The 27,485-nt window shown below is 52.5% G+C and overlaps 2 protein-coding genes across 8 annotated transcripts in view; one reads left to right on the forward strand and one right to left on the reverse strand.

Moving 5' to 3' along the window:
* ASH1L (ASH1 like histone lysine methyltransferase) overlaps positions 1-16,388 on the forward strand; it is a 193,164-nt gene extending 176,776 nt beyond the window's left edge. For 3 of the 7 annotated variants that reach the window (XM_040452705.1, XM_040452710.1, XM_040452708.1), the window contains 14 exons: positions 1,243-1,400; positions 2,751-2,903; positions 5,638-5,692; positions 5,775-5,907; positions 7,218-7,466; positions 8,315-8,401; positions 9,208-9,298; positions 10,296-10,434; positions 10,532-10,704; positions 11,848-12,014; positions 13,179-13,219; positions 14,134-14,441; positions 14,781-14,868; positions 15,204-16,388. In XM_040452705.1, the coding sequence (XP_040308639.1) occupies positions 1,243-1,400; positions 2,751-2,903; positions 5,638-5,692; positions 5,775-5,907; positions 7,218-7,466; positions 8,315-8,401; positions 9,208-9,298; positions 10,296-10,434; positions 10,532-10,704; positions 11,848-12,014; positions 13,179-13,219; positions 14,134-14,441; positions 14,781-14,868; positions 15,204-15,240 (1,879 nt within the window). In that variant the 3' untranslated portion in view covers positions 15,241-16,388. Of the gene's footprint in view, positions 1-1,242; positions 1,401-2,750; positions 2,904-5,406; positions 5,456-5,637; positions 5,693-5,774; positions 5,908-7,217; positions 7,467-8,314; positions 8,402-9,207; positions 9,299-10,295; positions 10,435-10,531; positions 10,705-11,847; positions 12,015-13,178; positions 13,220-14,133; positions 14,442-14,780 lie in introns of those variants that run through there. The other 4 variants (XM_040452706.1, XM_040452709.1, XM_040452707.1 and 1 more) reach the window with 3 other exon arrangements.
* Positions 16,389-22,865: 6,477 nt separating this feature from the next.
* The window catches only part of RUSC1 (RUN and SH3 domain containing 1), an 11,873-nt gene continuing 7,253 nt past the window's right edge, over positions 22,866-27,485 (reverse strand). Inside the window, exons 3-10 of the mRNA XM_040452717.1 lie at positions 27,226-27,385; positions 27,002-27,078; positions 26,723-26,897; positions 26,538-26,643; positions 26,339-26,385; positions 25,285-25,834; positions 24,666-24,794; positions 22,866-23,467 (exon numbers count right to left, since the gene is read on the reverse strand). Of these exons, the coding sequence (XP_040308651.1) occupies positions 23,299-23,467; positions 24,666-24,794; positions 25,285-25,834; positions 26,339-26,385; positions 26,538-26,643; positions 26,723-26,897; positions 27,002-27,078; positions 27,226-27,385 (1,413 nt within the window). The 3' untranslated portion in view covers positions 22,866-23,298. The remainder of the gene's footprint in view (positions 23,468-24,665; positions 24,795-25,284; positions 25,835-26,338; positions 26,386-26,537; positions 26,644-26,722; positions 26,898-27,001; positions 27,079-27,225; positions 27,386-27,485) is intronic.

Below are 27,485 nucleotides of genomic sequence, written 5' to 3' on the forward strand. Positions count from 1 at the left end.
CACAATTTCAGGGGTTTTCCAATATTCTGAAAACTGACTATTTGGTTTCCATTTAATCCTGTGTGTTACAAATTAAAAACTGCTTATTAATTTGAAATGTTTAAATACTTTAAAACTTGGTTCAGAGAAGGGTCACATGGGCTTCACCAGCCTGCCCGAGGAACCACGGCACAGAAAAGGTCAAGGTTCCCTGCTTTGTTGATACAGTAATAGAGCAGTGAAAAGGGTCTTTAGGGTCATTTACGCTCTTCCCTGTATTCAGGGGAGGTTTGTCCGTGTCAGAAGGAAGCGAAGGAAATATGTACGTCCTGGGTTTCAAATTGTCCTGGGACGTATTCTGCATCTTCTGTGGCCGTACGCTCCAGTATCTTAGAAAGTTCATCCTTGTTTATAACTTTACTCTAATTTTAGCCCCTTTCATCCTGTATCACTTAAAGTCATAGAAATTTTAAACCTCAGTAAAACAGAGATGATCCAGTCAGGTGGTTTTCTGCTTTGGCCGCATATTAGCCCAGGGAGCTTTTGAGATTCGTGCCGCCCGGGCCACCGTCAGACCACTTAAACCGTAATTTTCAGACGTGGAACCCAGGCATCTACTGATGCCTTCACAAAGCTCTTCAAGATACACCTGACTCGTCTAAACTTCGAGGTCTACGCGGAGGCACTTCACCTAACACAGTCTGCCTGGTGTGTCTGTTGTAAATGCCTGCCTTTACCTCCCAGTCCAGTTCTCCCTGTAACAGCGAATCCTGAGCCCATGCTGCATTTTGGCGGCTTCATTTAGAATTTGTGCACGCACTTTGTAAATCTCTGCCTTCCAGTCAGGCTGTCAGGCAATTGGTAGAAGTTTTGCAGCTTTTCAGTGGTATTTCGCGCGACACTTGTAAATAATACAGGGGAATGTTTTGGGACACCTGGGTGGTTCATTCGGTTAAGCGTCCAACTCTTGATCTCAGCTCAGGTCTTGATCTCCGTGTCATGAGTTCAAGCCCCATGTTGGGCACGCACTGGGCATTAAGCCTACTTTAAAAATATATATATTTTCTTATATGAATGTTTTATATGGGGGAAAAAAAGCCAGGATGCAAAACTGAATTATGTGTCCCCATATATAATTATTTTTATAATAGCTGAATTAGCTGATAATTATTCATTTATATCATCTTAATAGTGGCTTATATAGAGTAGACATGTAATAAATGCTTATTAAATGAATAAAGGAACTTCCTTCCTTGCTTACAGGAATTTTGTGTTAAAGCATCATGTGTTCTTGGTCCGGAACTGGGAGAAGATCCGGCAGAAACAGGAGGAGGTAAAGCCCGCCAGCGAGGATGTTCACTCAGCATCGCTGTGTACGCGCTGGAACAGCGTCTGCCGAGATGACGGGAACATCAAGTCCGGTAAGGCCTGTTCGTCCCGTGACACGGTCGCAAAGGAATCCCTGCAGCTCCTTTCCAGCGTTGTATTCAAAGATTCTTTTCAGTCTACACCAAAAAAGTTAAGACCCCAACATACAAGCATCGGTCCACAATCAATCACCCGTCAATCTCAGCCACGAGTCTGTGCCCTGGGGGATAGGAAGACACCCCCTCACCAGCTTCCCAAACACTTGCCCGCAGCCTGAGCGTTCCCAGACTTGTGATAGGCAGTGGGTCTTCTGTCTCCCTTCCTGCCCGGAGAATAACTTGCACACGGCACATAGTGACGCCGAGTGCGGGAGACGGTGACAGCAGTGTGAACTTGAAGACTTTCCCCCACGTTCAGATGAGCGTTCTACACACAGACCTTGAGATTCCTTTATGCTTCTTGAGCGAATAACCTAACAGCACTCCTGAGTTCAGGTCTGTCGTCCAGAAGAGACTGAAAACAGAGAAACTGGCCTCTCCAAGCACCCTTCCTAGGTAGAAATACTGTTCAAAAGCTCACGCTCCTCTTTGAGTCTTTCTTTCTGTCCCTCAAAAAGTAGACCCATTATGCATGGTGTGTGGGGGAACGAGACAGATTTAGAAATTTGCCTTCTATCCTGTCAATAATTTGATTGGCATCAGTTCTCTGAACTTACGTCCCACTTAGGTCAGATCTTCTGATAATAGTAATTACTTCCTGAGTCTTTGTTACGGGTCAAGCCCTGAGCTAAACACACTAAGAGCGCTATCTCAGTCTGCACAGTTCTCTCATGAGGGAAGCCCTACCACTATTCCCACGTTGCAGTCAAGAAGCTGAGACACAGATGGGGCGCCTGGGTGGCGCAGTCGGTTAAGCGTCTGACTTCAGCCAGGTCACGATCTCGCGGTCCATGAGTTCGAGCCCCGCGTCGGGCTCTGGGCCGATGGCTCAGAGCCTGGAGCCTGTTTCCGATTCTGTGTCTCCCTCTCTCTCTGCCCCTCCCCCGTTCATGCTCTGTCTCTCTCTGTCCCAAAAATAAATAAACGTTGAAAAAAAAAAATTTTTTTTTAAATAAAAAAAAGAAGCTGAGACACAGAGTGCGAGTAACTCACCCAAAATCACACAGCTAGGAAGTAGGGCAGCCAGCATTAAAACACAGACCCATTTTGAAGCACAGAGTTTGCAGCTGCTGTTCTGTACAGCATTTGGCCACTGAGATCAGGCCCCTCTAACTCGTGTTTCCTGACATTCTTTAAGAAGGGGACAAAGAACTTCGTGATCACTAATCTATCTGACCACTTCAAGGACAATAGAGCAAACGGCAAGAATCTGTGGGGGAACTGATTTTCACTTGACCCTTGCAGATGTCTTCATGACCCAGTTCTCCGCCCTGCAGACAGCACGATCTGTTCGAACGCGACGGCTGGCAGCAGCTGAGGAGAACATTGAGGTGGCACGGGCAGCCCGCCTTGCCCAGATCTTCAAAGAGATCTGTGACGGCATCATCTCCTACAAAGGTGACCACGTCCACCCCGACGGCTTTCTCCTCCTCTTCCTGTACAAATCCTGTCTCTTACCCTCACCCGAGACACCCAAGATCAAGAACAATGGACGCTCAGGGCTAGGGGTTCAGGAGGTGACTTCACTCTTCCTGGTCAGAGTGTAGAATTCATAGGAGTGGCTTTCGTCTTTGGGGAGTGCTGACAGGGTCTCATTCCTTGATCGCCTCTGTCAATCCTTGGTATTTATGGAATTCTACCACAGCTAAGGACTACATTCAGGAATCACATGTCTTAGCTGTAGAACAGAAAGGACCAGTCTCTGTCTTGGATGTAATATTCCTGAATGACACAGTGGATTAGCAATCCAAGGAGAAGGGTGTTGTGAACATACAACATCAGTGTTTCTTAACCTTGTTTTTTCAACTTTTTTTTTTTTTTTTTTTTTTTAAGTAATCTCTACTTGGGGTTGAACTCACACCCCTGAGATCGAGACCCGCAGCTCCACCAACTGAGCCTGCCAGGTGCCCCCTTAAGCTTTTTTGATTGACCAAAACACCTTTGAGAGTCTAATAAAAGCTGTGGACTCTTTCCCCAGAAAAAATGTATAACTTTGCATGTATTTTGGAGAGTTCACAGGCCCTGGCCCCCACATTAAGGAAAAGGACATAAAGTTGCAAGAAAATTACTTTAAAAGCATTTTCAGGCAAACACTTTTATCACATCTTTCCTCTTTCAAGACCTCTCTTGAGTATGTGTTGGGGGCGACCGTGGGGAAGGAGAGTTTTTAACTTGGGGAAGGTAGTTTGGTAACATTCGTGACTTTTTCTGACCAGTAAATTTGGAGATGTTTAGAATGAAAGATTTTAGGGACATCTGGGTGGCTGATTTGGTTAAGCGGCCAACTTGATTTTGGTTCGGGTCATGTTCTCACTGTCATTAGATCGAGCCCCTCGTTGGGCTCTGTGCTAGATGTGGAGCCTGCTTGGGATTCATTCATTCTCTCTCTCTCTCTCTCTCCCTCTCTCTCCCTCTCTCTCTCTCTCTCTCTCTCCCTCTTTCCCTCCCCCTCTCCCTCTCTCCTTCCCTCCCAACTCCCCCACTGCCCTCCACTCTTGTGAGCACTCTCCCTCAAAAAAATAAGCAAAAGGAGAGAGTTTGACAAATACTTGCAGCTTTTTGTTATCAGTGTGGGCCTATTTCTCCCTCTGTCTCGCTAGATTCTGAGGAACTTCACTTTCCCTCTCTTTTCTCAGTCCATTCCTTAGCTCCATGTTTTAGTGGCTCTTTGCAGTTTTGTTAACCTAAGGATATGGAGAAGAAAGGGGGACCACCCTGTCCTAAGATTAGTTTTGTGCTACCTGTTCTGTTTCCATCCCCAAAAAGTCACACCCCCGTTGCCAGCCAGCCCTGCCTGTTGGGACGTGAGTCTGCAGCCAGCGTGTCTGCATGTCCCCACCTTCTGGGCAGGAGACAACAGGCTGTTTCTCTTTAGTAGTTGCTAGAAAGAAAGGTGGTGAATGAAAGTCCCTCAAAAATTAAAGATGGAAATAGAAAAAGTAAATAGTAATACCATATGACCCAGTAATCACACTACTGGCATTTACTCCAAATGAAAATTCTAAGTAAAAAAGATAGGTGTGTCCCTGTGTTTTTTGCAGCATTATTTAGAAGGGCCAGGATGTGGGAGCAGCCCAAGCGTCCACCCATGAATGAGTGGATAAGGATGATGTCGTAAATACACACGGTGGAATATTACTTGGCCGTTAAAAAGAAGGAAATCTTGCTGTCTGTGACAACATAGATGGACTTAACAGGGCATTATGTTTAGTGACATAAGTCAGACAGAGATTTCACTTGTGTGTGGAATCTAAAAAGCAAAACGAGCAAATAAATAGATTCTTAAATACAGAGAACAAACTGGAGGTTGCTGGAGGGAGAGGGTGGGGGAAGATGGGTGAAATAGATAAAGGAGATTAAGATTTGCAGTTGTGAGATAAGTAAGTCCAGGGGCTAAAGACTGCGGCCCAGGGAGGGTAGCCCCCCAGGGAGGGTAGCCCGTAGTCCTGCAATGACGTGTGTGGCCACCTGTGAGCAACAGGTGGCGTGTGGCATCATCAGATCACATGTTGCATGCCTGGAACCAAGACAGCATTCTGTGGTAACGAGTCTTCAGTAACAAAGTAGAATTTTTAAAAAGAAAGTAGGTAAGGTAGGTAGCAGCCCCACAGGTTGAATTCTGTTTTCATGATCTGGAGAAACCGTGTTATAAGGAAACTGATTCCAGGAAATATTCACTATCAAATTATTCCAAATTATTCACTATCTGGAATTTATTTGAATCCACACCAACAGAGTAATATTAACAGTGGGCCATTGACAGGAACTAGAAAATATTTGGGGGTAAGACGTTCTTTGCGTTAGTAAAACGTGGCGAGCGGGGAGTTGCCCTGAGCAGCTGGCTCTGCTGTGATAATTTCCCATCTCTCACTCCTCATAGAAGGTTGTTCTCCTTATCCAGCTAACAGGTGTGGCATTTCAGGCACATCTCCCTCATCTTCACATTCCAGGTAATCCCGAGGTGATCTTCCCTGCCTCGGTGCCCGCATTCCTGAAATGTCCATGGCCACCCTCAAAACACACTTGGATTTTTCCCCCTAACTTTTAATTTTGGGGATCCTATGTTTTTGGCCCGCAGTTAGTACTGGCCTCTCTTGCATCATGTAGCCCTGAAACCTTGCCTTCTCTGCAGATCCTTCCCGACAAGTCCTGGCCGCGCCCCTTCTGAGCCTCCCCCCGAAGAAAAAGTAAGTTCACAAATTGGGGAATCATCTGAGTTGTAGACGGGTGCCGAGCGCAGCGGACTGATGCCCTGGCTTTGTGCCCCAGGAACGCTGATTATTACGAGAAGATCTCTGACCCCCTGGACCTGGCCACCGTAGAGAGGCGCATCCTCACCGGCCACTACAAGACCGTGGAGGCTTTTGACGCCGACATGCTCAAGGTCTTTCGGAATGCTGAGGTATTTTCCCGGACTTCAGACGTGCATTCACAGTTTTGAAGAGAACTTTTCCAGAAGTTAAAGATTTTTACCCTCTTTTATCAAACTATATTTCTGGCTACAAAATGCAACAATTTTTTTTTTTTTTTATTTTTATTTTTTTTGAGAGGGAGAGAGAGAGAGCGTGCACTCCAGAGCAGGGGAGGGGCAGAGAGAGAGAGAGAGAGAGAGAGAGAGAGAGAATCCCACGCAGGCCTGTCAGCACAGAGCCCAATTTGGGGCTGGATCCCCACAACCCCAGGATCACGACCTGATCCAAAATCAAGAGTCAGATGCTCAACCGACTGAGCTACCCAGGCGCCCCGAAAGGCAACAGTTTTTATTGAATACCCTCTGGGAAAGGGTTTACAGCATACTCAATATTGTAGAGTCTCGTGTAATAACGACACTGATGTGACCAGAATGGAAGGTTAAATTATACTCCCAAAAAAGAAATTTTTGTAAAAGCCTAATTTAGTATCGAATGTTTGTATCACATAATACGTATTGCCTTACCACACTTAGGTTGTCTGTAGTGTCTTTCCTCAAGACACTAAGTGTATGTGAAATACACAGAAATATGTACAGTACAGTAAATCAAACTAAATCTTACGGATGGGATTGAGGGGTGTTAGACCAATGGTTGTAGAATAGCCGATACTCATTGAAGAGAAGGTGACCTCGACCTGATTTAAAGGAGAGGATGGAGTATTGTAGGGTACGTAGGGATGAGGAGGATTCTCAGTGATTTTAAAATACCTTGGGAAGGACCAGGAAGAACAAGGGGCCGCGAGGTAAGGGAAGAACCAAAAGACGGGTAGGAGATAGATAGCTCTGTCTGGAATTACAGCATGCTTTCTGCTGAAACCCATGCGTATGCAGAGCTCACGGCTCCGTCCCTGGCACGTGCAGGTGTAGGACAGAGTACGGGCTCTGCCCGCTGCCCCCACGACAGCCACTGTGTTTGCCCCCTGATGCGCAGTGAGGCCTGTGGCCGAGGCGGGTGGCGGCGGCAGCGTGAATGAGAAACCGTCCTGCAGATTCTGACTTGAATTCGTGTTAGTTGATATTTGATGGTATTGGAAATCCGTTAACCAGAGCGGGAGGACGAAACTCCTCCTGCCTCCTCAGGTTTGTCCGAAGGGAGCTCTTTGCCCACCACGGGGCTCCGCCTCCCGGCCCCGAGGAGAGGACTCGAAGCTGTGCTGACAGCCGGCCAGCCGCCCCCTCCAGGTACACGCTTGAGCCCCGCTGACAAGAGCACACGCGTTTCTTTGCTCTGCTCTCTTCAGAAGTACTACGGGCGTAAATCCCCCATCGGGAGAGATGTCTGCCGCCTGCGGAAGACCTACTACAACGCCCGGCACGAGGCGTCGGCCCAGATCGACGAGATCGTGGGAGAGACGGCGAGCGAGGCAGACGGCAGCGAGGCCTCCGTCTCCGAGAAGGAGAACGTGCACGAGAAGGACGACGACGTCATCCGCTGTGTGTGCGGCCTGCACAAGGACGAAGGCCTCATGATCCAGTGTGACAAGTGCATGGTGAGCCCCGGGGGACACAGGCCGGGGCCTCGGCCCTCGCTGCTCCCAGATGACCTTTCTCCTGTCTTCTTCCTCTTTCCCGTTATCCTTCCCGCTTTCCCACCTCTCCGTCCCCCTGCACGGGTCTTGGGGAGGCCGGACCCAGGGATTGTGTGGGAAGGAGCTGCGCAGAGCAGCGCTGCCCTCTGTGGCCCTGATGCAGGCACAGCGAGGCTCCGCACTTGCCACCTTACCAGATGGGAAGGGGGCCACGAGTGACACACAGGGTGGTCGGGAGCCCGGGATTAGGCCACAGCACGGAGAAACGCTGTGCGGGGCGCCTGGGGGGCTCGGTCCGTCAAACGCCAGACTCTTGACTTCGGCTCAGGTCATGATGTCACGGTCTGTGGGATCGAACCCCGCGTCGGGCTCTGTGCTGACAGCATGGAGCCTGCTAGGGATTCTCTCTCTCTCTCTCTCTCTCTCTCTCTCTCTCTCTCTCCTTGTCTCTCTCCTTCTCTCTCTCTCTCTTTGTCACTCTCTCAAAAATAAATAAAAACTTTAAAAAAAGAAAAAGAAACATTGTGTGACTAAGGCCTCCGCAGCAGCCGGGTCACGGCTGTGTGCTACTCAGTAAGTAGTTTGCTTCTATAACCCTACGTCCCTCTGTTCTCTGTCCAGCTCCACATTTTATTTGCCCGGGTGTGTGTGTGTCCTAAAGCGATCGGTACATGTATGTTCACACACATTCACATCCCTTAGTTCCTGTTTGACTTCACCCTGTCCCACTGTTTCGTTTCGTTATTCTTTGCCCCCGGCCCTTCTCAGTAAGTGTAAGGCCCCCTCCCAACCGCACTTTGTCCCCACAGGTGTGGCAGCACTGTGACTGTATGGGGGTGAACTCAGACGTGGAGCACTACCTCTGTGAGCAGTGTGACCCAAGGCCTGTGGACAGAGTAAGCTGCCCTCTGGTGACAGTCTGATCGGCAAGTGGGAGGGTCCACGCGTGGCCTCCTACCTGCCCTGCTCCTGATGCACTGACTTTCCTTTGATAAGTTACCCAACCTCTCTGGGCCTCAGGTTCTTACAGTTTACCCTGAGGGTAACAGTTCCGCCCTTTCCTTTCTCAAGTGTGTGGTCAAAGGGGAAATAAAACACTCAGAAACCTGCGGAAGGAATGGTGCTCTATAAACACTGTCTGCTCTCCATGAAAAAAGTACTTGTGAAGTCCAGGCTCAGTACTCTAAATACCACTTAGGTTAAGTAGTGTTTAAGTGAAAAGAGCATGGAGTCCGAGTCCACAGGGTTAGTCTCAGTCCACTTTCCGGGGGAGGCGGTGGGTTGAGTGACTCTCCCACATTACCAGGTGGGTGTTTGTCTTGTTCTGCTCTGTGTGTGCATGCGGTCTCGGGCAGGGCTCCTCTGTAAAGGGAAGCGTTGTGGGCCGAACGTCTTCGCGGCAGTGTCGTCATTTAGAGCGGCATTTCCGTGCTGCGAGGGACGCACTGCAGAATGTCTGGCTTCCCCGGCACGTGGCTTCTAAATGCCAGCAGCTTCCCTGCATCACTGTGACACTGCGAGTGTCCCCCTCACGCGCTGTCCCGCTCCCGTGGGGCCCAGGGCAGCCGCACAAGCTGTGCTCCGTGCGGTCAGTCAGGAACGCACGGCCTTCGCTTTCCCGGTCCAGTAGGGTTAGAATGGAGACCAGTAGGCGGGATGTGGCAGTCACGGCCCTGACCCGTTGGCTTTTCGTCCTTACCAGGAGGTACCCATGACCCCTCGGCCCCACTACGCCCAGCCCGGCTGTGTCTACTTCATCTGTTTGCTCCGAGATGACCTGTTGCTTCGTCAAGGTGCGTACACGCGAGCTGGCCCCACCTTTCCTCGCAGCAGGACTGTCTGCCGTCCACACAGCACTGTCACCACACAGCCTTGCGTGGCCACAGAATACAGCTGACCCTGGAACACAGCAGGTTTAGGGGCACCAGCCTCCCCCCGCCCCATGCAGTCAAAAATCCACGTATGACCTTTTGTTTTTTTTTAAGTTACTTTATTTATTTTGAGAGAGAGCGCAAGCTGGGGAGGGGCAGAGGGGGGGGGGGCGGTGGGGAGAGAATCTCAAGCAGGCTCCACACCCAGCGCAGAGCCCGACTCAGGGCTCAAACCCGTGAACGACGAGACTGTGACCTGAGCCAAAATCAAGAGTCGGACATTTCATTGACTGAGCCACCCAGGCACCCCTAAAAAATCCACATGTAACTTTTGACTCCCCAAGAACTCTACTAATCGCTTTTTGTTGACCAGAGCCTTCCTTACTGATAACATAGCCCACTAACCTATATTTTGTATGTTACATGTATTTATATACTTCATGCTTACAATAAAGCTAGAGGAAAATAATGTTAAGAAAATCGTAAGGAAGGTTTTTACAGTACATCTACAGTCCTGTACCATATTTATCCAAAAAAAAAAAAAAAAAAAATCTGCATTAAATCAACCCTGTGCCATTCAAACCATGTTGTTTCAAGGGTCAACAGTATAGGTTCTATTTCCTTTAGTCCTTCAGCTTTATACATTTCCCCTCCACAAAATAAAGTGAATCTGGAGAGACAAGGCTGTCACGAAGCTAGTTTTAGGACTTGGGACAAACACAACAGGATCCAAGAGCTGGGCACGCTCCCTCGTGGTGTCCTCACAGTCTAGCATGGACAATCTTCCCCGCGAGACTGCGGCTGTGCTCTTTGTACCCGTTGTTTAGATTTTACGTTCTCCTGGGTGGACCTGGGTGGGACCAGTGGACGCCTGGCAGAGCTCATGCTGGCCTCGTCTAACCTCTCCTGTGCCTTCCAGGCGACTGTGTGTATTTGATGCGGGACAGCCGGCGCACCCCTGACGGCCACCCCGTCCGCCAGTCCTACCGACTGTTGTCACACATTAATCGAGACAAACTTGACATCTTTCGCATTGAGAAGCTTTGGAAGAATGAAAAGTAGGTGTTGGGGTCTTCACTGTCTCCTTCCAGCAAAGAGCTGAATACTTGCCAGGGTCTTGCCAGTTGACTGACCCTGACTCTCTCTCTGCCCTAGAGAGGAGCGGTTCGCCTTTGGTCACCACTATTTCCGCCCCCACGAGACCCACCACTCCCCCTCTCGCCGCTTCTATCACAACGAGCTGTTTCGGGTGCCACTGTACGAGATCATTCCCTTGGAGGCCGTGGTGGGGACCTGCTGTGTACTGGACCTTTACACGTATTGCAAAGGTGAGTGACCCGAGCTGCCGAAGAAATGACCTTCTGTCCCCTGTTCCTCAATCTGCAGCTGCCACTCCATTCTTCTTGTCTCCGTGTGATGAAAAGAGTCCTCAGGCTGGCTGTGAAGCTTGGGAGAGCTGAACGTTACATCGTTTCTTTCTTTTACCTAGTGCTTGGTACTCAGTGGCTGTTCATTCCTGGCCCCCCCCCCCCCCCGCCTTTTACTTATTTAGTTAACATTTCTTCCTTAATATCGGGTGCTCACATCCCATTAGTATTGTCGGAAGGTATGTTCTTTCACCCGCCCACTCCAGAGTCCCCAAGGCCATCAGCAACTCTGGACATTAAACAAACCAACCAGAAAAGTGCAATGCTTTTATGAGCTCCATGGCCAACAATGTAGGCTGTAGAGTCCGTTCATTTTCAAATCCCAGCCCCACCACTTGTTACTTGTGCATCCTCGGGCAGTCACTTAATCTCCCGGAAGTAGGGGCTAGCCCCTGTCACAGCATTCTGTGAAGATGAAGTGAAATGACACTCTACGAGCACTTGGGCCAATTGGGCTCCCGGTGTGAGCTCCCAGGTGCTCACCTGTCTCTTCCAGGCGCTCGGCTGCCTCACCTTCTTGGTATCATAGCAGCGTTGGCTGCTTGGGGCCTGTGGTTCTGGGGACTGTGTCCCCCGGTTGTGAAGTGTTCATTTCCAGGGGCACCCGGCGGGCTCAGTTGGGGTCATGAGTTTAAGCCCCACATGGGGCATAGAGAGGACTTAACGTAAATAAATATTTACTAAATAAAATGTTTGTTTCCAGATGTGCTCCCTTCCTTTACACCTTTATACCTGCCCTTCTTCTCTGCTGACGTCCCCACACTCTGCTCTGTCTTCTCCGTCATCCCGGTGGCTGTGCTCCCACATTCCTGCAGCACCTGAATAAGCTGCCCGTCTGGTACCTTCCCGCCCTGTCACACACCCACACACGCACCCATCTGGAGACTCTCCTTCCTTCTGCAGTCACCAGATGCCTCTCAGAATTGCCGTAGCGTCCCCTCTTCACGGTCCCACTGCCCTCCCAGTGGTGTGGTGTCATCTCTGGGCAGCTCGGGGAGAAGGGAGGGAGACAGGAGGGTTCTTTAGCAGTATTTGAACTCCTAGGGAGACCCAAAGGGGTGAAGGAGCAGGACGTGTACATCTGTGACTATCGGCTCGACAAGTCCGCACACCTGTTTTACAAGATCCACCGGAACCGCTATCCCGTCTGTACCAAGCCCTACGCCTTTGACCACTTCCCCAAGAAGCTCACTCCCAAAAGAGATTTCTCGGTGAGTCTCCGTCCTTCCACCTGTCCGTGTCCAGGCCGCGCAGCTCACGCGTGCCGCTCCGTAGGGTGGGGAGCCTGCTTCCTCATCTTGTTCCTCTGTCCCGGACTGCGGGAGCCGGGCAGTTGGGATTTCTAAACAGTATAAATACATTTCTACATCTCTTCTGCATTTCCTGCCATGGGCTGTTTCTCAGGAGTTGTTGGCTTCCGTGTTACAGTCGGGTTTCCCTCTTTTTTCTTTCTCACCTCTTTACAATCTTAGCCCTTGAGCCCCCATCGTAGTTTTTTGTTGTGTTTTTCACATCCATAATTTTAAGAAGTAGAGTTAGCAAACCCAGAGAAAACGTCAGTGAAAACAATTCAGTGGTTTTTCCTAGTATCTCTGCATTGAAAATGTAAGACACCATCCTTATATAAAATGTGAAAACTACAGAAGCATTAAGAAAAAGTTGCACATTATCCCCCTGCGCAGAAAATAATGGAGCTATTAACGTTTTCATTTTCTGCCTTTCTCCTGTGTTTTTTCTTTCATTGTCGTGAACATACTCCTCCTCCATACGGTTATTTTGTGCCATTCATCTTCCCACAGAGGCTTTGGTTGTCCCCCCATCTACCTACTAAAATGAGACCCAGGACTAAGCTCCTCATCCTTGACCCTGCTTTCTGCGGGCTTGTCCAAAACCATAGCCATCCTCGTAGAATGGTTAGAAACCGTCTAGCCAGAAAGCAAGCATTCATGCCCCTGCTTTTCCTATTCTTGTTTTTGGATACCTCTGAACAGTATTTTATATTCTGCCCGCCTCTCATCTAGACTTCTTTGGTCTTGCTTGCTCAGGCAACAGCTCACAGGTTAGCTTTGAAGCCCCAACTTTCACCACTTAAACATCAGGATGGGACACACAGGACTGGGAGTCCGTCCCTCGTACTGTCGTCGCGGGCTCACGAGACCCCAAAACCACTGTAGCCTACAGACTGATGGAAGTACTGAACTTCAGACCTTAAGACCCAGCCGCCCGGCCCTCACCCAGTGAGGGCCTCAGCCCTGTGTTTTCTTCCTGTTTCCTTAGCTGCCCCCCTCCCGCTCCTTGTCCTGAGTTGGCCCCGGGCCGCCTGGTCCAGCCTCGCCAGCCTCTGCCATAGACTTACCACTTCCCTTTCTTTGCAGCCGCATTACGTCCCAGACAACTACAAGAGGAACGGAGGGCGGTGAGTCCCACGGGGACGTGAGGGGCCTGTAGGAGGCGGCCCACGGCTTGGGCAAGGGGACCGCCATCCACCCGCTCAGCCACACCTGAGGATAGGGAACCTCTGACAGGGTGGCCCAGGGGAGGGCCTAGGTGACAGGAGGCACGGTCTCGTCACGGAGCTGGAGTCAGGGCAGGGAGGGAGGCTCACAAGGAACAGGAATAGAGGAGGAGAAGATTTGGGACAGAACTCTAGACAGATTCAGAAAAGTCCCTTTTCAAGGTTTCTGCGAGCTTTTCTCATTACCCGAGGTGTTCGGGTCCTGGGACCTCAGTCAAGGGCGTGCTGTCAAGCCTCTGCACGTGCGGGGTTTTGCCGAGCACTGTGCGCATGTGGCTCTGATTTGTCCTGGTTTTGTGCATGAGATGCTTGTTCTGGGAGAAGGGGCACCAGAGGCCTTCCTTCAGTTTCCTTTTCTGTTGAATGGTGGCCTGCCACCCGCTGTACCGACATCATGGCTTCCCCTGAGGGGGACGTTCCTAGACCGCACATGGGGGGAGGGGGGTACGGGAAAGGAAATGCTCCGTATGAAGTCTTACTGGAGTCGGACTGGGGGCCTCACGGCGCTGGGCCAAACCTCGCTATGCTCACGACACAGTCAGAACTAGCTAAGCGGTGTTACCAACTCTGGTACAGTTTGTGGATTCCTTGGATTTCCTGAAAGAAGGAAATTGTATTTTATAATTAGAAAACAGATTTCAGAGAAAGGTGGTGATTTGTGCAAATAATAATAAAGTCACAGCCAGCGCCAAGACTCCAAGAGCTAGACTCAGGGTCTGAAGCCACCTGAGGTGCCTCCCCACCGCCCCACCCCCGCCTCCCCTCCCCAGTGCCCCTCCTCAGCCTTAGTCTCAATTCCCACCTCTGCCTCACAGGTCCTCCTGGAAGTCTGAGCGCCCAAAGCCGCCCCTAAAAGACCTGGGCCAGGAGGACGATGCTCTGCCCTTGATCGAAGAGGTCCTGGCCAGCCAGGAGCAAGCCGCTGAGGAGATGCCTGGCCTGGAGGAGCCGGAGCGGGAGGGGGAGGGGGCCGCCGCAGAAGCGAGCGAAGGCGAGAAGAAGGCGGAGGAGAGCAGTCCGGAGCCGGCGCCTGCCTGTACCCCTGAGGAGCGACGGCACAGCCAGCGGGAACGACTCAACCAGATCTTGCTCAACCTCCTGGACAAAATCCCCGGAAAAAACGGTAAGAAGAGTCAGGCTCATGTCTCGGGTTTAAGAGAAAGGGGAAATGAGTGTGGAGAGAATGGAAAAGAACAGCTGACGATTACTTGCCCGGAACGGAAAGTATCCTGTGAAAACCTCGCGGTTCTTTTGCGGGCCCACATCCTGTTGCGTGTCGGGAATGGATCTGCGGGTGCGGAGACGGTCCCCCGGAGAGCTTCCCTCCCTCCCAAGCAAGGCCCGACGCGTTCACAGGCTGGAAGAGGAGTCCCTGGGCTCCAGTGTCCTCCCTCCAGTTCAGATGTGGAGGGAGGAGTGGGGGGGGCGGGGATTCGATGAGCCTCCTTGGTTCTGTTTCCAGCCATCGACGTGACCTACCTGCTAGAGGAAGGATCCGGCAGGAAGCTCCGAAGACGCACTTTGTTCATCCCAGAGAGCAGCTTCCGGAAGTGAGCCTCAGAGGAGGAGGTCAGGCATCCGCCGTCAGTGTAGCTAACAGTCCTGCCTCTTGTTCCGAGTGTAGACAGGGGTGGGAAGGGGCCGTGTCGTTGGCATCAGGTACTTAATAAACCTTGAAGCTAGTGGAGGGGGAGAGGAAGGCGCCCGTATAAACACTCCCGTTTAACTCGTTTTCCTCTCCATGGCTTCGCCCTGAGGGTTCGAGATGGGAGGAGGACAGCGCACACCGGGGGCGGCCGTGGGGGTGGCCAGAGTCTTGGTACTTTTATGGCACTCGCCTCTCCCTCCAGCTTGGGTCTCTCTGTGTCATCCTCTGACCCCACAGGCACTGCCGTGAAGCTGCTTCCTGTCCCCAGGTGTAACTCCCCGTCGGCGGGAGGGGGTCCCTACCCGCCCCGGGCGTCCGTTCTCTGTGGGCTCCAGGAGCTACCCTAGAGACCTACAACAGAAACAGCTGCTGGGGCCTCTTTCCAGATGGATCCTTGACTGGGAAAGTTTCTCTCTCCTCGTCCAATCAGGTCCAAGCAAAACGTGAATTGACAAGTCAAAGCACTTGTACCTGCGGCCCTTTTCCCTCCCTCTCCCCCCCAGAATGTAACCACGGACTAGGGAAGGCCCCCATGGGGTCAGCAGGGCACAGAACTCATTGTGATGATTTTTGTTTTAACTTCATACCCTGCCCAACCTATCTTTTTCTAACGAGAAGGCCAGGCCCCCGCCAGCGCCTCACCTGTGCCGTTCGCGCGCTGTGGCTCTCGGGCGTCTGCTGTGCCGCGAACGGACGTTCGTCTCAGAATAGCCTCGTCGTAAAACCTCCGTACGCGTGGACCCTAAACCGCCCCCCAAAGTCACTACACAGACTGTTGAGCAGTGTTCGCCTAGCAGAGTATTTGTTGTGAGTGTACATTAGCGACTGAAAACACTACTCCTGTTTTCCTCATTGTACAGTTTTCAGTGTCCACCTCTCAGAGACCGTGTTTGCCCACCCGCCGGCCTGGGGCCTCCGCCCTCCTGAGGACAGCACGGGGGGGGGGGGGGGGGGGGGGGGGGCACGGGCGTCTGCTTCCTTCCCAATCTCTTGGCCAGAACTTCCCAGACGATACTGTCTCTTTAAAAACGAAATTTAAAAAGCTTTGCTTTGTTATCTTCTCAGACATACATATGCATATACGTTTTAGATGTTCTTATAAGAGAAAAGATGGTTTTTAAATGTGCCAAGTTGTGTGTGTATATATATATGTATGTATGTATGTATATATATATATATATATATCTGCCGCGTGACTAGGAAGCAATACAGTAGTAACCCCGTCCCATTCCTTTTCTCCAGTCCCGGACCAACGCTGTCCTAGCTGCACATCTCCCCCGATGACGACGCTCTGACTTGTTTAGGTAGAAACATGGACACCTTCCATTCCATTCAATCTTTTTTTCTTTTTCTCCTTTCTGTGTCAATCTTGAGGAAAAAAAAAAAAAAACAAAAACAGAAAAAAAAAAAAACAAAACAAAAGAGACAGGGGAAGCCAAAGATCCCCTTGAGCAGAGAAAAAGCAGAATAAATATTTTATTAAAGAAAAAAGAGAATTAAGAAACTAGTTTGGAGTATTTTCTTACTGTAGAGAGGCACTGTACGTTACGACAAGACCTGGGTGTGAGGTACTCACGTGTGGAGCTGGGAACGTCGCATGTCCAAGGCCCGGTTTAGTGGCTTCCTTTGGTTTTCGTTGCAGGGAGCTGGGTGGGAGGGAGGTGGGAAATAGGGGCACTTTGGGGGGGGGGGGGTCTCCTTTTAGTCAAAAGCAGGAAAATGACAAGAAAGAGATTAAAATTCAATATTTCCTTGAATAGTGTTAAACACTAAAATTTTAAAAAAGACGAAAAAAGAAAAAAACTTTGTAAAATGTGAGAACAGAAGCAAAAGACACTACGCTCTGTCATTTTATCTTTCTTTTGTTGAAAGACTAAAAACTGAAATGTTTTTTAGACAATCAAATGTTAGGTAAGTGCAAAAACTTGTTTTTTCTTACTGGTGTAGAAATTAATGCCTTTTTTTATTTTTCGGTTATTTTATAATAATGAAATAAAAAGAACCCCCTAGCTGCCAGGCGGGTTTTGGTGTTTGAAATGCGGGGCAACGCACTACATCGCTGCGAATAGATCCAGAGTTAGTCTGCATGTCTGTAGGCCGTGTGATTGCGGAAAATATAAATGCTGCTAATATATTTCCTTTTTACAAAAGCATATCTAAATAGATGATTGTTTTGATGTTAATCTTTGTAAATTATGTATTACCAATTTTAACATTGGATGTAATTGCAGAAAAAGCTTGCATCTCAATCCTTGAAAGTCTAGTATTAAATGGAAAAAACTTTTCCTAACAACAGAGTGGTGAGCGTGCCATTCTTTCCCTCTCCCCTATCCTCATCTATCTTCCAGGATCTCCTCCTGCCTGTTTCCAAAGAGGTCTTTTTCACACCGCAGCACCAGCATCCTGGGCCCCCCAGGAGCGCACTCACCGGTGCCGACTCCTAGGTGAAGCCGTTTCCTCAACATTGGGATCTTTTCGGTCTGAGCCCAGCCCAACCAATCAACGGAACGACCGTTTCCCCTTCTGTCCTCTGCGCACATGCACGCACACACACGTGGCCTTGTTTGATACTCACCACCTCCAAGGCTGGCGACAGTAACTTCAGGCCACCGTGCTAGACCGTGTCATCAGAAGCAGTCGACGTGTACACATTTATTAATCTTCACAACGGCCCTTTCAGGTCGGTACCAAAACCCAACGTCCCACATGAGGGACTTAAAGCAACAGGTTAGTGATAGTAACTTGCCCAGGGCCATCCAGCTAGTTAGACCAATGACTCTCGTGACAGCTCTGTAGTCCCTACTCCCATTTCGTAGACATGAAAACGGAGTCTCAGCAGCTTGCCAGAGATCACCTGGTACCTAGTGCTGGGCTCGGAATTCCAAAATCTTCATGTTTATCTCCAAATAGAGAGGTGTCCAATAGCCGAGTGTGACCCTACTAATGAGGAAGATAAATCCACTCCGGCCAACGACGGAAACACCTGACCAAATGTCATCCCAGACATAGGTCACCACTGAGGCTCGAAGTTCAGAAGCATCAAGACCGTTAGCTGCATTCCCAGGATGCAAGGGTAGTTCAGTATTTGCAAATCGATCGTGACACAGTACGTCCACAAGAGAACGTATAAGAACCATGTGATAATTTCCATAGACACAGAAAAAGCATTTGACAAAGTACCATTTAATCCATTCATGATTAAAAACCCTTAACAAAGTAGGTTTAAAGGCAACATACCTCAACCTAATAAAGGCTGTATGTGAAAAACGCATAGTAGACATCCTACTCGATGGTGAAAAAGTGAGAGCCTTTCCTCTAAAGATCAGGAACAGGATAAGGATGTGCACTCTTTACCACTTTTATTCAACATAGTACTGGAAGTCCTAGCCACAGCAATCAGACAAGAAAAAGCAATCAAGGCATCCAAGTTGATAAGAAAACAGGAACACACACTATTTGCAGATGACATTATACTATTATATAGAACACCTGAGAGACCACCAAAAAACTACTAGAGCCGATAAATGATTTTGGTAAGGTTACAGGATACAAAATCAATGTGCAGAAATACATTGCATTTCTACACACTAATAATAAAGCAGCAGAAAGATTAATAATCCCCCCCCCCAAAAAAAAAAAATCCCATCTACAATTGCACCAAAAACAAAACCTAGGAATAAACATAAGGAGGTGAAAGACCTGTACTCTGAAAACTACAGAACACTGATGAAAGGAATTGCAGATGACATAACAAATGGAAAGATTCCATGCTCATGGACAGGAAGAATAAATATTGTTAAAATGTCTGTACTACTCAAAGCAATCTATGGATTTAATGCAACCCCTACCAAAATACCACCAGCATTTTTCACAAAACTAAAATAATCCCAAAATTTGTATGGAACCACAAAAGACTCTGAATGGCCAAAGTAACCTTGAAAAAGAAAAGCAAAACTGGAGGTGCCACAATTGTAGATTTCAAGATGTGCTACAAAGCTATAGTAAAACAATGTGCCCAAAGCAGACACAGATCAGCGGAACAGAGAGCCCAGAAATAAACCTACCATCATATGATCAATTTAATCTTCGACAAAGGAGGCAAGAATATACAATGGGGAAAAAAAGACAGCCTTGGGGCACCCGGGTGGCTCAGTCGTTTAAGCGTCCAACTTTGATTTCCACTCAGGTCATGATCTGTGAGTTTGAACCCCGCATCAGGTTCTGTTCTGACAGCGCAGAGCATGCTTGGGATTTTTCTCTCTCTCTGCCCCTTCCTTGCTCGTGCTCTCTCCCTCTCATTCTCTTTCTCTCAAAGTTAAAAAAAAATTAGAGCGCCTTTAACAAAGACGGTGGGAAAGCTGGATAGCCAACATGCAAAAAATGAAACTAGACCACTTTCTTACAGCATATACAAAAATAAACTCAAAATGGATTAAGCACCTAAATGTGACACCTGAAACCATAAAAATCCTAGAAGAGGGTACAGGCAGTCATTTCTCTGACACTGGCCATAGGAACGTCTCCTGAGGCAAGGGAGACAAAAGCGAAAGTAAACTATTAAGACCACATCAAAATAAAAAAGCTTCTGCCTATCAAAGGAAACAACAAAACGGGCTCCTGGCTGGCCCAGTTGGGAGAGCATGTGACTCTTGATCTTGGGGGTTCTGAGTCCCACAGAGGGTGTAGAGATTACTTAAAATCTTTAGGGGCGCCTGGGTGGCTCAGTCGGTTGAGCGTCGCACTTCAGCCCCCTCCCCCCCCCCGACGCCCCGTCATGATCTCACAGTTTATAGGTTCGAGCACCATGTCTAGCTTTGCGCTGACGGTGTGGAGCCTGCTTTGGATCTTCTGTCCCCCTCTCTGCCCCTCCCTGACTTGCGCACGCACTTTCTCTCTCAAAAATAAACATTAAAAATAAATTAAAAAAATAAAACGAAGACATTCTCCTGAATGGGAGAAGATACTTGCAAATGATATATCCAATAAAGGGTTAGTATGCAAAATATATAATGAACTTCTACAACTCAACATGAAAAAAATAATCAAAAATAGGCGTAAGACATGAATAGACATTTCTCCGAAGAAGACATCCAGGTGCCCAACAGACACATGAAAAGACGCTCAACATCACTCATCAGGGAAATGCAAATCAAAACCCCAATGAGGTATCACCTCACACCTGTCAGAGTAGTTAAAATAAAAAACACAAGAAACCGCCATGGAGAAAAAGGACCCCTCGTGTACTGTTGGTGGTAATGCAGACTGGTGCAGCCACTGTGGAAAATGGTGGGCACCTGGATGGCTCAGTTGGTGAAGTATCTGGCTTCAGCTCAGGCCATAATCTCATGGTTTGTGAGTCTGAGCCCCAAGTCGGGCTCTACACTGTGTTAACGTCACAGAGCCTGCTTCAGATTCTGGGTCTCCCTCTGCCCCTCCCCCGCTCACTCTCCCAAATATAAATGAATAAACATTAAAAAAATATATATAGAATTACCATATGACCCAGTAATTCCTGTACTGGGTATTTACCCAAAGAATACAAACACACTTATTCGAAATGATACATGCACCCCTATGGTTTGGGGGGGCTTAAGATTTTTTTAGGTAATCTCTATATCCAACGTGGGGCTCAAACCCAGAGCTCCGAGATCAAGAGTCACATGCTCCACTGACCCAGCGGGCCAGGGCCCCCCACCCCTATGTTTATTGCAGCATTATTTACAGTAGCCAAGAGTCCCTTGAGAGATGAATGGATAAAGACATTGTATACATATACATTGGAACGTTACTCAGCCACAAAAAAGAATGAAGTCTCGTCATCTACAACAACATGGATGGGTCTAGAGGGTATTATGCTAATCGAAATAAGCCAGAGAAAGGTAAATACCATATGGTTTCACTCATATGTGGAATTTAAAAAACAAAGGAAAAGAAAAAAAAAGACAAACCTGAAAACAGACTCTTAATTAGAACACACTGGTAGCCACCAGAAGGGAGGTGGGTGGGGGATGGGTAAATGGGTGACAGGGATTCAGAGTCCACTTAACATGATGAGCCCTGAGTAATGCACAGAATTACTGAATCACTATATTGTACATCTAAAACTAAGATAGCAAAGTATGTTACCTGTGTTGGAATTATGACTTTCAATTCATTACTTTTTAAAAAAAGAGATGATCGCGAAGAGCTCAGAGTCTGTCAGCTCCCAGGAGGACGAGAGGCTGTCCTGTTGTCAGGCAACAGGATGCAGTCTCATCACGATGCAAAGGCAGCACGTTGGCAGTTTTTCTTAAACTTTGTACCCTTTATTACTTTTTAGCCATTGGTACCTACTATAGCTGTTCTAGGTAATATGGAATAGTGCAGGGGGCGCCTGGGTGGCTCAGTCGGTTAAGCGTCCGACTTCAGCTCAGGTCATGATCTCACGGACCGTGACTTCGAGCCCCGCGTCGGGCTCTGGGCTGATGGCTCAGAGCCTGGAACCTGCTTTCGGTTCTGTGTCTCCCTCTCTCTCTGCCTCTCCCCCGTTCATGCTCTGTCGCTCTCTGTCTCAAAAATAAACGTTAAAAAAAAAATTTTTTTTTTTTAATGGAATAGTGCAAAGCTAATTCCGTATCAACATTTGGTCTGTTTCATGATGTCCTTCAAGGAGGTCTGTTACTCTTACTGCCTACACAAGCCTGAGACCCATTAGGCTGTGACCACAAATATCACCATATCTCAGCAATATCGTTTGAGGACACTTCCCAGTTGTTAGAGTTACGCACTGTAACACCTAGCACATGGGGACAGGAGTCAGAAGGACAGGGCAGGTGGGGTCCTGGAACATGACAGCTCCGTGGCCATACCCAGGAACGGTGGGTCACTGTGCAGACCTCCCTGTGGGAAACACTGGTCACAAAGCCAAAGTCACAGTAGTCTTCCACAAGTACTGCTTAAGAAGTTCAAACGCCAGAAGAGGAGAAAGCAGTTGGAGAGCCTCCGTGAAGGAGCGCTGCCCTAAGGCTGCAGCTAGCGGGTCCCAGCGGCTCTCAGAATCCGGTGTGAGTGAGCGCCACGCTAGAGCACACCTGAAATGCAAACTTAGGCCTGAAATTGGGAGGGCAGCCAGACACAAAACGAAATCAGAGCAAGATTAGTGACACAAGCCGGCCAGGAACGGGGAGCAGGAACGGGAGCAGGAAGTCAGGAACGGGGAGCAGGAAGTCAGGAACGGGGAGCAGGAAATCAGGAACGGGGAGCAGGAAGTCAGGAACGGGGAGCAGGAAGTCAGGAACGGGAGCAGGAAGTTAGGAATAGGGAGCAGGAAGTCAGGAACGGGAACAGGAAGTCAGGAATGGGGAGCAGGAAGTCAGGAACGGGGAGCAGGAACGGGAGCAGGAAGTCAGGAAACAGCAAAAGTGTAAGGCGTCGGGCTCCACGCCGCCCTCTCCCTGCGCCAGCCTGTCATCCCCTTGACCTTCCTGCCCCAAGGTAAAGGAAAACGTCAGCATCTTTTCCTCTCCTGGTTCTGTTTCCCCTAAGTGTCCTGTCCTCTAACTTCCTGGTGACGCTCCCCACGGAGTAACAGACGTCCCCTTATTGTGCTGTCTGAACCTCTGTCACCGCAGAGTGGGCGCATTACCTGGAAGGGCGTCCCTCCCTGCAACCCTCTAATCCTGCCCAGCACCTCGGTCGGGGTCGTGTGAGCACAGTCGGGAAGCCCAGGCCTCCCCACCCGCCTTGGTCCCTTCGGGCTCCTAAGACACGCAGTCAGGCCTCCACCGAGGGGCACCTGTGAGGTTCTGCACCAATCGGCCGCTTCTCCACGGCGTGGGGAGCAGTGAGGACCCAGGGCCGGCAGGAGGGGGCCTCTCCCCGAACCGCAGCCTCTGCCCTGGAGCCAGTGACACACACACGTTCAGCGCCCACACTTTATTGGGACAAAGGAGGGGCGGGCGGACCGGCACCACGGGCCCACCCAGCAGGGGGGGGTCGGGAGCACAGAATAAATACAAGCAACGTGGGCGCTGTGGGGTGTCCATGCGCAGGAAGGAGACCAGGCCCTTCCAGTGTGGGGACGGTCCGCTCGCAGACGACGAAGGCAGAGGTGCGGCTGGGAAGGGAAACGGTTCCTTACGCAGGTGGGAAGAGGAGGGAGATGGAGGGAAATTCCTTTCGTACTTAGAAGACGAGCAGGTTTCACCGGCGGGACAGGGAGGAAGGAGAGCGGATCTCACATCGGCGGGGGAGTGGGGGGGACAGGTCGTATTGCAGACAGGCCAACGCTTCTGCGGCGTCTGCACAGGTCACCGTTCCCGGGGGGGGCGACGCGGCTGGAAAGGCCCTCGGCCTAGAGGACCAGAGACGTGTACCCCACGGGCACCAGCCCCTCGGCGCCATCGCGCCCACAGCGGAGCCAGTCCTCGTCCACGGTGCCCAGGACTCGCAGCACCTCCCCGCGCCGGAAGCTCAGCTGACCGGGTCCCGCGGCCGTGTGGTCACAGAGCGCGCGCACTGCCCTGCGGACCGGAGGGACAGGCCAGGTGAGGCTCCGGGAGAGGCGTGGGGACCGACTGCCCGGCCTCCCCACCAGTCCCCCCCTCAGGACCAGTTCCTCCTCCTAGGCCCCCTCCGTTGCAAACACACCCCCTTGCTCTCCCCCGCCCTGGGGGGGGGGGTGTCTCCTGCCAGAATGTGCAGTGTCCTGACGCCACATCCAATCGTCCCCACCCCCCAAAAAACTTGTTTGGCGCCCGTATCTCCTTCACTCCATCCGCCCTCCTCTCGGACGCCACTGCCGCCCTCACTCCTGGGCCCCAGGGCAGGGTCTGCTCACCTCTCCCTGCCCCTGTCCCCCCAGGCCGCCTCCCAGGGCCTCCAGGATGGAGTCCGGGTTCCTCCCACCCACTGAGGCCTCAGGCATCTCGCTGCTGCCATCACCCTGGTACCCCCTACACAGCTGCGCCCCCAGACCTGGCCCCGAGGGACTCAGTCCTCCCCTCCCAGAGCATCCACCACACGGGACTGCACGTTCCTGCACCGGGGTCCTCCCTGGGCCACAAGCTCCGTGAGGGCACGGACTCCAGTGCCCGTGCCTTCGCGTTCCCTCCCAGAGCATAACGCCCGGCTCGTAAGAAGGACTGGAAAAGAATCGTTGCGCGAAGGAAAAGCCAAGAAGCTGAATTCAGGGGCGCCTGGTGGCGCAGTCGGTAAAGCGGCTGACTGGATTTCCGCTTAAGTCACGATCTCACGATTCACGGGTTCAAGCCCCGTGTGGGGCTCTGTGCTGACGGTGCAGAGCCTGCTTGGGATTCTCTCTCTCTCTCTCTCTCTGTCCCTCCCCTGCACTCGCGCTCGCTCTCCCTCAAAATAAATAAGCTTAAAAAAAGAAAAGAAAAGAAACCTAATTCGGTGCACTGAGACAACCAGGCTGAGGCCAGACTCCGGAGTAGAAGCAGGTCTGAAACTGAAAAACCCTCAGGGAAGCATGACCCCTCAGAGGACAGCAACAAGTGACCGGTCCCAGGCACCCGCCGGGCACCACAGGCCTCACACACTTAGGTTTAGTCTTCCTAAGACCATCGCCAACGGACGAGAGAGAAACGGGCTGAGAGGCAGCAGCGTCACACTGGTCACCAGCTGACCTCGTGGCCCCAGGCCTCTGCGCCACCACCCCCCTGACCCCCGCTCTCCCCAAGCAGAAGCCGCCCTCCTGACCTGTGGGTCTGCGGGGCGCTCGGGGCTGCGGCCTCAGGCTCCTCGGGGGAAGACAGAGTCTCGGGAGGTGGCGCCCGCCTCACCAGAGCCAACACGCTCACTGTCGGCGGCAGCCAGCTGGACGGTCTCCTGGACGAAGGACACAGGGTCACAGGGGTCACCGGGCATCCAGAAAAAGAACCCAAGAACCCGGGGTTTGGGAGGAGGGAGGACGTGGGGGGGGGGCGCCTGACTCAAAAGAGGTCAGGGACGGGTCACTGCTGGGAGCACGGAGGCAGCTGCGGGACACAGGCACCCTCACGGTGATGGGGGGGGGGGGGCGCCCACCAAGGTCACCGACGCCCCGGAAGGGGCCTCTGGGAGCAGCAGGCTCAGGGAGGCCCCGAGGCTCACTGGAGAGGCCGAGGCCACCGTGGCCAAACCCCAGGGCAAGAGCACGAGCACGGAGGGCACCTGCGGGGCTTGCAGGGCGGGCCTAACGGGAACCACGTGCTGCTCGGGCCCTAGGGAAACAAGCCGGCCAACCTCCGGCGCAAACGGTCTCTATAGGTTCCAGCCGGGATGACTGGGGGCTCTGAGAAGGGGCCAGAGTCCTGGAGGGGCCCGGCTACCCCATTACCTGGACTTCAAGGCTCCACCGTCGGCTTCTGTGACGCCCCCCGGCACCCCAAACAGTCTCCCCAGCCACACGCCTCTGCCTGGTGCCGCTTCCTCCGCGGGCAGGGGCCCGTCCTGGGCTCCTTCGGCGGTGCCGGAGGGACGCCAGGACCTCCATCGGGGGAGAGGGAAGCCCTCGCCGCTCCCGGACGCGTAGACCCGGGAGGCCTGGGTCAGCTGCTCCCACCAGCCGCCGGGTGCGGGGGGGCTCGCGGGAGCTGAAGGGCCTGGAGGCGTCTCCCCGGAAGCCCCCCGAAGGCTCTGGGCCAGCCGCCCCCCCCAGTGCAGCACGGCCCGCACGGTGTGCTGCAGGGCCGGAGGCGAGCCCGGGGCGGGGGCGGCCGGAGGCGGGCCCAGGGGCAGGTGGTGGTGGTGTTCGAAGAGCAGGTCCAGGTGGAAAGTGAGCACGGACAGCGGCTGCAGCAGCAGGAGCAGCTCGGTGGTCAGCGCGGGGCAGCCGCCGCGGGCCAAGGAGAAGAAGCCGGTGGGCAGATACAGGAGGGACAGCAGGCCTGGGGACGTGCAGGCTGCCGTCGGGCCCCGGCCCGGCCTCCGTCCACGCTGGGGGCGCAGAGCCCACGCGCCCCTGCCCCAGCGGAACCAGGGCCCGCGGAACAAGGGTGGCACATAACTCGCACGAGGGAAAGGGGGCCTTCAAGGCCGAGGGAGCAACCCGGAGCCTCAGGGAAGGAGGACGAGAGGGATGGCGGTGAACAGGCCTCCTGGGGTAAAGACGACCCAAGGAGGGCCGTGGGGCAGGAAGGATGGGGAAGAAGACTGCCCCGAGGCCTGGGGAGAGCCCCAGACCTGGCGGCCGGGGAAGAAGGCAGAGGCCTGATAACCAAGCTTCTGGAGGTGTCGGTGAGGACTCGGGTCTCTCCTGTTAATGGGCAACGGGAAGCACCGAAAGCCTGAAGCGGCAGGGTAATCAAAGTCGCGCCTGGGGCCAAAGTCACTCTGACGTCAGTGGGACCGACAGGAGAGGTGCCCGCCCCCCCCGTGGCTCAGGGTCTGACCTGCGTCTTCCTGGAGGCTGGAAAACCACAGCTCCAACTGCTTCGTGCTGGGGGTGGCAAGAAAAACGGAGGTCGGGATGAGAGATGAGCTTCGCAGAGGCGACGGCCCTCTCTGGGAACCAGAGCACCGCTGCGTGCCACCAGTGCACCCGCGAGGTCCCCGGGGCTGGGAGGAGCGCCAGAAAACAGGGCCACTCACTTGAGGAGGCCCAGGATGAAGGCGTGGAAGCGGCTGCGGCTGCTGCTCAGCGGGGCCAGACGGCTGACCTGGCTGTACAGGGTCCCCAGCGAGCGGGTGCCGGAGCCTGCGGACGCCGCATTATCAGCCGGGCCCAGGCCTGCGCGCGCCCCCGCCCCGCCCCGCCCCGCCCGGGCCCGCCCCACCTGGCTTCACCGACGCCTCCACCACGCTCCAGGGGCTGCTCCGGCGCTGCCCGGTGATGAGGTCCTTCCGGAAAGGCTTCAGCCCGTCGGCCACCAGGGCGTGGAGGGCCGGGCAGAGGGTGGTCAGCACCAGGTGCCCCACGTCCGGGCTCAGCCGGCTGTCCCCCAGCTGCGCCTGGGGGCGGGCACAACGCGGCACGTCGGCCTCCCTGCCAACCGCGCGTGCGGGCCCCAGGGGTCCCCTCTCGCCCCCGCTGCCTCCCCCACAGACACCTTCACCTTCTGAACCAAGTTCCGGGCGGCCCCAAAATGCGAGATGATCTTATCCACCGAGGCGCTGACGGCTATCAGGAGCCCTGCGAGGGCCGGGCAGGGAGGTCGGTGCCCGCGCTCACCCGAGCGCCCCGCAGACCCTCGGTTCGCGCACCGTGACCCCGGGGGCCGGGCGCCCACACCAGCCGCAGCCGACTCGGCAGCCGGGGTCAAGAGTCCGAGCGTCCTACCTTTCTTCTGCTCCTGCAGCTGGCCGGCCCCACCCTGGGTTTCTGCCATCCACCGTCGCTGGGCCCCGGGGGCGCCGGCGAACGACCAGGAGCTCCGGGCTGGGGTGAAGGAAGAACGCGGCGGCGTGACCCGAGGGTGACCCGAGGACGCCGGGCCGGCGCACAGGTCGCCCGCAGGCCGCAAGGGGGCAGGGCCGGGGGCAGGGCCAGGCGCAGCGCCCCCCCCCCCACCCCGCCCCGTCCCGCGCGCGCCGCCCGCT

The sequence above is a fragment of the Herpailurus yagouaroundi genome, unplaced genomic scaffold (genome assembly GCF_014898765.1).
Source record: "Herpailurus yagouaroundi ecotype Mexico unplaced genomic scaffold, PumYag 207, whole genome shotgun sequence".
NCBI lineage: Eukaryota > Metazoa > Chordata > Mammalia > Carnivora > Felidae > Herpailurus > Herpailurus yagouaroundi.